General features: G+C 36.9%; 1 protein-coding gene across 2 annotated transcripts in view; it reads left to right on the plus strand.

The window, feature by feature from the left end:
- The window catches only part of galnt1 (UDP-N-acetyl-alpha-D-galactosamine:polypeptide N-acetylgalactosaminyltransferase 1), a 67887-nt gene that overhangs the window by 49495 nt on the left and 6333 nt on the right, over positions 1-12059 (plus strand). For both annotated transcript variants that reach the window (XM_033980373.2, XM_055227808.1), the window contains exons 6-10: positions 1646-1773; positions 2767-2846; positions 4177-4347; positions 9736-9853; positions 11162-11342. In XM_033980373.2, the coding sequence (XP_033836264.1) occupies positions 1646-1773; positions 2767-2846; positions 4177-4347; positions 9736-9853; positions 11162-11342 (678 nt within the window). The remainder of the gene's footprint in view (positions 1-1645; positions 1774-2766; positions 2847-4176; positions 4348-9735; positions 9854-11161; positions 11343-12059) is intronic.

Consider the following 12059-nt stretch of genomic DNA (forward strand, 5'->3'; position numbering starts at 1 on the left):
ATGATTATCATGCTTGTTTTGCATACTGGAAAAAGTTACAGAAATATAGCTGACATAGTTGCAGCTCTGATGTTAATTAAATGCATATACATTCAGTCCATTTAAAAAAGTACTTTTTATTGTGTTATACAGACATTATCTTGTGCAATATATTCAAATTCTTATTAACCTTTAGTAAAGAGATAGTCTAACTGAGTGTCCTGCTGTTTGCTATTTAAATCTAAGATGAGACACATTGATAACTGTAATTCAGCATCACGTGATCATAATATTTCTGTCATCAAGCTCAATGTGTCATATATGATTTATAACGGTGATTTATAAGGGTGATACCTAGACCTTTGTTCATAGTTTGGAGCTTTGCCTGTTTTCTGAGCCATTGCGAGTCTTTCTCAGATGTGCTGGGACATGTAGCAGAGGGTTCATATATGATGCCACTCCTCCCCGTGCAGTGCTGTTAATCCCTGTTTGGGAGAGATTAGGTCTTTAAATCGCCAGCCGCGCGGATTACACTCTGTTATTACCCTCAATCCCACCCCAACCTCTGCCATTCTGCCCCTTTCACCTGACAGGACCTTTGACGCGACCCACATCAGGAGCATGTGCAACTGGAATTATGAATGACAATATGTAAAATATTGAAAATAATCATAATTAAGCATAAATTAAGGTGGATGATAATATGACGTTTTAAACATTATTTGAGGTTTAAATATGAGACAATATATACTACAACAAAAGAGAGAATTATTCATCTGATTGCAAAGTTGAACCATGTTTTTGATTTTAATTGTTAAAACTACAATATGTATTTAGTATTTTGATTTATGAATTTCACCGATTGTATAAGCATTTTTACTCACTTCTTCTTTTTATCCACCTATGCACTTTGTATCCAAGACTAATTTACTTTTGTGAGACAATAAAACATAATTTAGATTAACATTCCCATGCAGATTAAGTTAAAGCGCCTGTATTATGTTGTTTTCTGATCTATGTTATAATGTTGTTTCCTAATCACAAACAGACCTGGAGTTGGGTTTTGTTTCATTCACACATGTTTAACACACAAACCTGCATATTTAGACTGAGTTCTTCTCTCAAACTGAAAACACTCAGTTCCAATTTATGATGTCATGTTTTAATACAGGAAGTGCTCCACTGTGTTTTTAAACTCCATGCACCTTAACTAGAATCACAGCCCTGGAATTGCCAATCTCTACTGAACTGAGGGTAAAAAGTAGCTCTTAACTTGAAAACTACCACTTCATGACATCACAAGGTGGAACAGAGCATTTTGAGCTTTGGAGATGTAGACAGACTGATAATAAAGACTTACTCAAACATGTGTGAACGAAATAAAACACCACTCCAGGTCTGTTTTTGAGGAGGTAAAAGCATTAGAACATGGCTTAAAGCTCACAAGAGTCAATTTTGTGTAATATAGGACCTTTAAGGATTTTTTTTTTCTTTACACATTATGATTTGGCAAACTGCTTCACGTACTAGTTTTGAAGTATCATATATCACAATAAATGCATATCTTGAAATGTTTAGCGTTGTTGTAAATAATGCTACTTACTTGCTCAGTGGCATTGGACTGCATTATTTCTCATGTTACATTGATGTTGTCTGTTGTGTTTAGACTTCCTGAAGCGTCCTTTGGAGCAGTACGTGCGTAAGCTGGAGGTGCCGGTCCGAGTGGTGCGGATGGAGCAGAGGTCTGGACTCATCCGAGCTCGTCTTAAAGGGGCGTCCATCTCCAAGGGACAGGTGCGTGTGTGTGTGACCCTCTGTCTTTGTATGCAATATGCCGGAGGGTTCTCAAAATACGTCTTAATCCCTCTTAAAGTATGAATCAATACTAAAACGGGCTCAAAACCAGATTCTTATTTGTATGAATGAATGACCACAGGGTTAAATTTAACAAAGTAATCTTATTCTGTGTCGATGAGTGCATTACATTGTAGGTTCACTTTCTTGAATTTGTCATAATTTCAGACAAAGGGCAGGGGCATGTAACACTATTCACTCTTTGTATTATCCACATGGTGTTGAACGTTTTCATTATCTGCTGGAGATTGGCTCCACAAACTTGCCACATTAAACAAACACGTCTTTGAGGTTGAATAATGGCACCGCCTTTTGAAGCTATTATGAAAAGATAATTTCACTTGATGGATAGACGCAGTAATTACAAAGATATTAACCATAAACCAGGTCAACAAATCTGCAATCTGACAGTTAAAAAGCTTTTCCAATTTAAAACTTTGAGATTCAAGAATGTTGTGATGTCAGGTGAACACAACATATTGGTTTGCAGATCCTATTTTCATTCATGTTTCTTCCATGTATGAAGATTGAATTAAGTATAAATAGACCTGCCATGATAACACAGGATGATACTAGTAAACCTTTTTAGTAAGTGAACCATATTGAAAAAAATGTGTCCAGCAATAAATAAATAGCACGGTTAAAAAGTTCAGTAGTTAGTTTTAGTATCTATAATGTGTCATAGAAGTTAAGCTGCAGCTCAAATGTTATCAGATCATCTTAATACTGCAAAAAATAAGACAAAATGCCCTACTAGTACACAAAAAATGTACACGCGATAATTATTGATCCCGAAAAAATTTGTATAAAGTCAATATTATTATGACAGGCTTAGGTATTACGGTTTTTCCTTAGTATTGAGGTTTGAAATGTTGCTATTGTGGCAGCCCTAATAGCCTGTGTTAGTCTAATATATTCTGTGCATGTTCTCAGGTCATCACCTTCCTGGATGCTCATTGTGAATGCACGACAGGGTGGCTAGAGCCGCTACTGGCCCGCATCAAGCAGGACAAGTAAGACACACACACACAAACAACGCATAATAATGAATAGGGGATTTTATCATACGTTGGTATCGGTTCAATATTGAAGTTCCCTGATATTTTTCCAAGCTGCTCTGCGTGTATCCATGGATCATTCCCAGTTTGTCTTTATCCATGTCAGACCATCTTTAACTACAACACACTCACGTTAGCTAGCGTTAAAAAATCAATCAAGTGCTTGTTGAGCCTGCAGGGGGCTTGTCCTTGTGTTTATTTGATGCTTAATTACTCATTCTGTGTTTAGTGCTTCCTGCCAGCAGACACTCCTCCTCACACACATACACAGCTCACACAGTACAGGGCCTTGGAGGACATACGCGCAGGGCAGGAGTGATGGCTGATGGGAAATCGCTGTTTGATGCAGTATTTAAATGCATAAGTTTGGGATGTGTAGCACCTACAAATCAGCATTTAAAGTCAAAATTGTGCTAAAATGTGCCTGTAAATGCTTTGAATGAGGAAGTATTACCAAAAAAATATGTAAATCTATCCACAAAAGGGCTGAAATATCATCTTATATAGTGTTTAGATTTTTTTTTTTTTTTGCCGATTGGCCTTTTTGAAGCCTTTTTTTAAGTAGATTTAATCATCAACAATATATAAAGTATTGTAATTTCCACATAGCCAGAAACAATTCCTGTATTTTTGACTAAATCTACCACATCTTTTTTAAATGCAGATATTTCTGAACAGATCAGACCTAAGCGCACTCTCTTGACCTAACTATTTATTGATTTATTTTATTTTATTGTTTATTTGAATAGGAACAGATGCAACAAACATAGATTAACAGTTCAGTAATCTGATGCAAGTATTACAGTGTTACAACCTAGGCTAATTCGCAACACCAGTCCCCAGAAGGACTTTTAAAACTGCTCAAATTTCACTAAAAAGCTGTGGGGTCATTTGTAGAAAAAGCAATAAATACAGTGAATTAGTCAAGAAAATTAAATAGTACACACTCACTAGCAGCCATTAACTGGGCAGCTATTGAGGATCCTAATAAAACAATAAAACAATAACAGTAAAACAATTATAAAGCCATTAACTCTGAAGAATAAACTGATGCGCTCGGGAGTTGTTGAAACTTCCAACGCGTTGCCTTACAGTAGTGAAACATACTGTAACATTAATGTCTGTGAAGAATCAGTAGAATGAACTAAACTGAAAATCACTCATTAGTTTATGCCACAGACAACAATTTAAACAGAAATAGTTCAAAACCCGGTGAAATGAGATAATAAAGAGCTTTAAAGTTGAGTGACTACATACGCCCCATGTTTGCTGTGTTTTGCTGTAGGAGGACAGTGGTTTGCCCCATCATCGACGTGATCAGTGACGACACGTTTGAGTACATGGCTGGGTCCGACATGACGTACGGAGGCTTTAACTGGAAACTCAACTTCCGCTGGTATCCTGTGCCCCAGAGAGAGATGGACCGCCGCAAAGGAGACCGCACACTGCCTGTCAGGTGAGACCCAAGCCACACCTGCACCTTAGAGCAAAAGACAAAATTTAAATCTGTCAACTGGACAAATCGTTGTAAGAGTGAAGACGTTTTGCTGTTCATCCAAGCCACTTCTTCAGTTCTGGTCAGATTGCTGAAGAAGCGGCTTGGCACTTACTATGTCGATTTATCTTTCAACATATGATAAATGGAACAATATTTTTGTGGGGCAGTATTTATTTTGTGCAGATTTATTTATTTATTTATTTTATTTCATTTTATTTCATTTCATTTTGTTTTCATTATTTTTTTTATATTTATTTATTTATTTTATTTATTTTTTTATTTGCAGTAGTGGGAAATTGTTGGTTCTTCTTTGGCTGTAATATATAAGATAAGATTTGAGCTGTACAAGGCTGAATTAATAACTTATATGACCCATTCCAGATGCAAACTAAGTACCGTGAGTGTTTTGATTTATTTATTGCAGCTCATGTTTTTTTTAACAATATTGTAGACTTATAATGTCTGTCTGTGTAATCCCTCAGTCGTTCAGGTATAATCCATAGTAAAAGAAAAATATTTATCAGTCAACTGCCCATCCAAGCCACTTCTTCTGTTATTTTACTATAGATTTAGAATAGTTTTTGTGGTTTAAATCTGCTTTAGAGTTATTGTGTCAGTGGTGTAGATTAGTCTCGTTTATCGTCTATAATTTCTTCAGTTTTATATCTTGCTTCCGAATTCGTTATCGTGACAGGCCTAATGGAAAGTTAAGTTAATATGTGTTTGTGGATTCATTCCTAATGCGTTCTTGTAATATTACACTCGCTTGATAGGACGATTTTTATTTAATTATCATATGGTTTTATATTTGGACAGTGGCTTGGGTGTCTTTTTACCAGAAGGTTGAAGGTTAGATCCCAACTCAGTGCTTCCCATTAAATGAGAAGAAAAGACTGAAATAGCAAATAAACTAATGCAAGAGTCACTTTTCAGACCATGTTTGTACAGATGTGAACTGCAGGGTTAGAATACAACTGAATATTTTGTTGTTTGTGGAGAAAATTATAGTATTTAAAAAAAAAAAAACGATTTAATATTGCCGCTCTACGTTCACCCAGTGCATGTTGATGTATTTGCTTATCACCAAGTGTGTTTAGTGGAGTAATAATGGTCTATAGTAGCTTTTTGGAAACTGTTTTCTCTTGTTAGAAGCATTGTTTTGCTCTGTAAGAAAGTAAATGAAACATAAAGGAAAAGACCCTATATGTTTTCTGTTTAAACTCTGAAACAGCATCTATAAGAAAATGACTTATTCAGCTGAAGTGTATGAAGTATATGTAAGCTGTTGCCTCAAATGGTAGCTCACAGATTCGGTTCAGCTATAGCACCAGGTGGAACAGGGAGAGGCATATTTCTAGCCTATTTGTGGCTGTCCATCACCTTGTCTTCCTCCTCTTGTCTTATCTTAGTATTCAAGGTCACAAACTCAATATATCTTTTTCAGCCGCTTGTGTCCGTCTTTTCTCAGGCAACATTTCCCTAAGTGCGTCTTGTCCGTGGCCCAAAAACAAAAATGAGTTGAGGCATCAGGGGAGAAAGTACTTCTCACAAATGACATGATTTACATAAACCTATTTGAGCTACGCTGAGAGACAGAGCAATGAATCACTCATACAAAGCAGCTATGGTTAGTTTGAAAAATGCAGTCTGGTATCTCTGTACTTGAGTAGACAAAGGGGTTGTGTAGTGGTGGACAACTTCTAAAGTGCATTTAAATATACAACTTCATCTGCCTAACGTGCTTCACATTAGAAAGTCCACAAAAAATACAGCTAATACGATACATAGACAAAAAATAAAAACATCAGATAGCTTGTCTAGGTAGCGTTAAATGCCAGGAAGAAGAGGTGGGTTTTCATTCTAGTCTTAAACTGGGTTAAAGACTGAGAGGATCTGACAGGCAGACGGAGGCTGTTCCAGAGTCTGGCAGCTGCCACAGAAAAGGCTCTGTCAGATCTGGTCTTGAGTCTGGCAACTAATAGTTCTGTGGGAGAATTATTTGGTCGTATTGCAGATGTTTTGACCTGGTCTTTGGTTCATATCTACATCCTGTAAGTTTATCCATATGAAAGAAAAACTAGCACTAACTTCAAAATGTTCATGTCATCAACAAAGCAATTTAAGTTTATTTGTAGAGCACAATTTGTAATTCAGAGGTAATTCATAAATAATCTGTATTAAATAATTTTTAAAGACTAGAGTGTAGGTTTAAAAAAAACAAAACAGTTTTTAGCCTGGATTTGTACAGATTACATCAAAACATTGTGGCATTACTCAGTTTCTCAGGCTTCATTGTCGTGAGTTACTTTTTAAAGGAACATGAAAAGCCCTAACTTTCCAGCTGAAGGGTTCGCCACCTGCTTGTCTTCACTGACACATTAATCGGATGAAATGTTCCACAGTACAGCATTAAACCGACCTATCTCAGTAAAGACAAGCAGATTGCACCTCAAGGCTAAATTACAGGTCACCTCTGTTGAGAGCCAAGTCCTTTTCCAGTGAATAAAGCATGTTTTTCAAGATATTTTTAGCAACAAAATATGCGCAGTTGAATAAATACAAGATAATACTGTGGAACATTCCATGGAAAACAATCAGGTGAATCATTTTTCAGCTAAAAATGACTTTCACGATCCACATCTCTACACTAAAGGCTTATACTATGTTATGATTTCATGTGAAAACTGGCAGCCTGCTCTATTATTACTGAACAGGCTATAGATCTGGTGTTAGATTTTTCACATATGGATTTTAAACCTGTGTTGTGTTTATGCAGGGATGTTGAAAAGCCCATACAAAATACGCATACACAATGAAATCTGTGCAGCTAACCCAGTTGTTATGAGTGCTCCTACCGTGTAATTTACAGCTCTGAGGTCACCGGCAAAGATTTCTGTTTATGGCCAATGGGGCAAAGGAAACTCCGGTGTAAATCTTTCAGACAAGAGGCTTAAGCTTCAAAGGGTTTCTGGCTTGGGTGGTTGTTTGTGTGGTCATTTTTGGCACAGATACACAGATTTTTGGACAGGTGAAACATTTTGCCATTTCACTTTGATGGTGGAGGTTCAACCTTCTGTTTGTCTCATGAAAATTGTATTATTTTACCTGGAATGTTCCACAGCATGACATTAAACTTAACAAAAATCAACCAAATATTTCATTTATCTGATTACAGGCATTTTTATTGTCCAAAAATACTTGCTTTGGTGAAGGTTTTTGACCCTACACCTAAAAACTTATGTTATGTGCACATTTCACAACAGAGTTCACTAGTAATTTTGTATTTATTAAACAATACTTTGAGATTTTTGGAATATTTAATAACTTTATTCGATTATCCCACAATGTCGTCAGTTTAGTCCATTAAATACCAGTTATATTTAGCCATTTAAAGTCCACAATCTCGAGTAGCATCTAGTTCTTGGTAAACAATGTACTATTTGTTCTGCTCTCAGGACATGTTTGATCAGTGTTTGACTGTTTACACATGACTGCTTTGCTTTTCAAATGCTTTTTCAGAAAATCTCAGTGTGACAAGACAGGAAAAGGAGGTGGTAAAAAAAAATAAACCAGCTTCAAAAGAACGAGTGGCAGTGCTGAGGCCATAAACACTATTATTATATTTGCAAAACGTTGATCGGTAAAAAGTAGAACGCTCAAGGTTGTAAAAACTATAGTTCTGTTGAAGACCATACAGTGTTTCGGGCTCCTTTTGCAATAAAATATTGTTAACTCTATAGCATCAGATGCTATTGCCGCAGATAGACTCGCGGTTGCAGACTTTCCTTTACCGTAACTCTGCAACCAATTGTGCTCTCATGTATATTCAAATGGCATCTCCAAGCAGAGGCATGGGGCTCTTTAAAATAGAGGTAGTTGTGTGAAAAAAGGCAAAAGAACATGCTGATACTTCCTTTAACATGATTTTTATGGCTTAAAAATGTTTTAAAAAGTCTAGACGAGCTATAATGGTCTATACTGTGCTCAGTCCTTTAAGAGCCCTGTGCCTCTGCTTTGAGATGCCATTTGAATTTACATGAAGCACAATTGGTTGCAGAGTTACGGTAATGAAAATCCGCAACCATGAGTCTCGGCGGCGATAACATCCGACGCTGTAGAGTTAAGACGTTTTAGAGCAACAGTAGCTCAGTTGTTTCTCCACTGATCTGAAGGTTGGCAGTTTGAATCCCGCTCTTGACATAAACATCATTAGTTGAACGGTCAGATCCACCGAGTCCGCTCCCACAGAAGAATGCTGTCGTTGTGTCCTTGGGCAAGACACTTAACCCACCTCACCCCCACTGTCTGCGTACACTGCTGTATGAGTGTGTGTGTGAATGATTCCTTGATGTAAAGTGCTTTGAGTGCCTCGGGGGTGGAAAAGCTCTATATAAAATGTGGTAATTTAGCATTTACGATTAGAGGTACTTAATGTGACAAGCACAGATTTTCAGTTAATGTTGGAAACTTTATGGAAATGAAACGACTGAAACATGGCAGTTATTCGGAGCATATCCAAGGACAGTTCGTAAAAACTGATAATGCATTTAATGGCAGGAAAATTACGCCTTCAAAGTTTTATGTCGAGGTAATAAATCTGGTTTATCACAGTACATGTTTTTTGTTGAAAGTCTAGTCTAACAAATCTGAGCAAAATCTTCTCATTTGAATATCATGGTATTAAGTTTTGTTAAGTAAAGATTTGCTTTGAAATGTTTATGCTTAAATTATTTACAAAAGTTATACAAGATGTACACTACCGGTCAAAAGTTTGGACACACCTTGTTTTTTTTTCCATTATTGTTACTAATCTCTACATTTTATATACACACAAAAGACATCAACTATATGAAGTAAGAATTATGGAATTATTATGTAGCAAAGGAACAAAGGTAAATTAATTCTACTAAATATATATATATTTTTTATTTTGTATTCAAATCCTCAAAGCTTTGTCGAAAAATATGTATTTATTTATTTTTATTTTTATTTTTTTTCACGACATAATTCCATGTATCTTACTTCATATATTTGATATCTTTCGTATGTATCTTAAATGTATAAGTAATAAAAATAAAAAAAAACATTGAATGAGATGGTGTGTACAAACTTTTGATTGGATCACAAATAGTCTTACATATACTGTTCTTGACACGTTTTACTTGAACATATGAGGAACAGCAGTATTTCTGTTCTTCATAGTGTGTGAATGTGCCATAGATTTGAACATAGAGTTACTGGAAAGCATAAAATTGTTAGATTAGAAAATAATTGTTAGATTAGAAATAAGCTTCAGTGCATGTTATGACCCTCTTGGCTTACTGTAGTGTTTGTTTGTGTTTGCAGGACCCCCACGATGGCGGGCGGCTTGTTCTCCATCGACAGGGACTACTTCCAGGAGATTGGCACTTACGACGCGGGCATGGACATCTGGGGAGGGGAAAACCTGGAGATCTCGTTTAGAGTGAGTGAGCTCGACTGTTAAACTGACAAGAATTCACACTTTCCCTCCCTCTCTCTGTCAGTATCCCCCTTTCTCGCTTTTTCTTTTCCTCCCTCCTCTTTATTGTTGCTGCTCTTTCCTCTATAACTCACTACATACTGGTTTGTCTCTCTTTCTTTCTTTCTTTCTTTCTTTCTTTCTCTCTCTTGCTTGTTCTCCCTTCTCTTTTTGTTCTTTCCCCCCCTTTATGCCTCTGTCTCCTTCTCTAGCTATCACTCTATCCGAGGCTTGTCGAGTGATGACAAGTCAAACTAAAATATCTATCTTTTGAATGTTGAAACGTACTCAAAATGGCAACTATAAACAGGAACCTAAAACTCAAGAATATACTGGGCCTCACACCATCACTGTCTGTCTCTCTCTTCCTTATCTCCCTCTACCCACCTATAGCCTATATCTATCTATCAATCTCTATCTTGTGATCTGTTTTCTGTCCGCCCCCCCTTTTTCTCACTTTCTATTCTCTCTCCCTCTCATAAACAAAAACACAGTCGTGATTTTCTCTCGTTATTCTCTCTGGAGCTCGCTGAAACTCATCCAGGCTGTCACAAAACATACAACCATCTCCCTGCAGACTTCAGTGATCAATGTACAGCCAGATTTTATGCTACACTACACTGACTTTATACCATCAACCCAATAAGTAAACCATGTAATGTCCTTATCAAATATATTCCTGGAGTTGACGTTTGTGTTTCGTAATCTTGCAAATTTAGACTGACACTCGTTTCACAGCTTAAAACACTTTCCTTCACACGTTCCAGTCATGTAATTGATCAACTAGCGTACACTATACAATTTTGACTCATTTCGATTCATTTACCCATCCATTTTCTTCTGCTTATCTGGAGCCGGGTCGCGGGGGCAGCAGTCTAAGCAGGGACTTCCAGACTTCCCACACCCCAGCTACTTCCTTCAGCTCCTCCTGTGAGACTCTAAGGTGTTCCCAGGCCAGCCAAGAGACAATTTTGGCGATAGTTATCATTATTTAAAGCTTCTGTGTAACTACTTCACTGTTCAGTTCCCAGCAAATGCAGCCACAGCATTTTATATACATTTAATTTCATGCCAACTAAGGCTTTGAGGTATTGCCAAGGCACAAACATTATTTCAAGTTGTGCTACGGGAAATAGCAAGCCTAAAGTGTCCAAAGTAGTTTAAGATACCAGTATAATGTGTATTATATAGGGCCAATAACAAAATTTACAAGATTAGCCACTATGCCTGGTTTTATCAATGTATTAACTTAATGAGATTTTTCTGTTGCAGATTTGGCAGTGTGGGGGGACACTGGAGATCGTCACCTGCTCTCATGTGGGACATGTCTTCAGAAAAGCAACGCCGTACACGTTTCCTGGAGGAACGGGGCAAATTATCAACAAAAACAACAGGCGTCTGGCAGAAGTCTGGATGGATGAATTCAAAAACTTCTTCTATATCATATCTCCTGGTGAGTGAGGTTATTTTTCAACCAGGGTCAAATCAGCGTGAATCGTTGTCTTGTCTCAACTGCCATTTTACTAAACAACAGACAAACAAATGTATTAAAGGGAACATTATTGCTTTGCCTGTCATGTTCCACAATATGATCTATTTTACATGTATTACATTACGGTACATTATATTATTGTTTTATTGCTCAAGAGCCTTTTCTCAGATCTGACCTGCAAATTAGCCTAGTGGTGTCACCTGCTAGTCTCCATGGAGATAGATCATTTGAGTGCTATAGCCATACTGTGAAATATTCCAGACAAAGGATAACATCAGCAAGTGGTGGATTCGCTACTAGAGCATTTACATGGTGCATCTTTAAAGGTTATGGATGAATACAAGCTTAAAAGTTAGACCGTAATATTATTCTTAGTATAGGATGGTTTTGCATCAGTCTTACACAACAAAATCCTTTACAGAATAAGAAAGACATAAAAATCACAGTGCAAACAAATCAAAACATAAATAATCATCATAAAGTTACATTAAACTAGAAGAGTGCAGAATAAAACCCCCTCAGTCATATGCTCAGCTAAGCAGAACCAATTTTGAGCCAGGATTTAAACATTTGTAAAGTAGAGGCCTGTCTCACATCTTCAGGAAGACTGTTCAGGTTTTAGTTGCATAAAACTGAAACGCTGATTCCCCATGTTTAGTGCTGACTCCGGGCACCAGC

This window comes from Periophthalmus magnuspinnatus, chromosome 16 (genome assembly GCF_009829125.3).
Source record: "Periophthalmus magnuspinnatus isolate fPerMag1 chromosome 16, fPerMag1.2.pri, whole genome shotgun sequence".
In the NCBI taxonomy this organism is placed as follows: domain Eukaryota; kingdom Metazoa; phylum Chordata; class Actinopteri; order Gobiiformes; family Gobiidae; genus Periophthalmus; species Periophthalmus magnuspinnatus.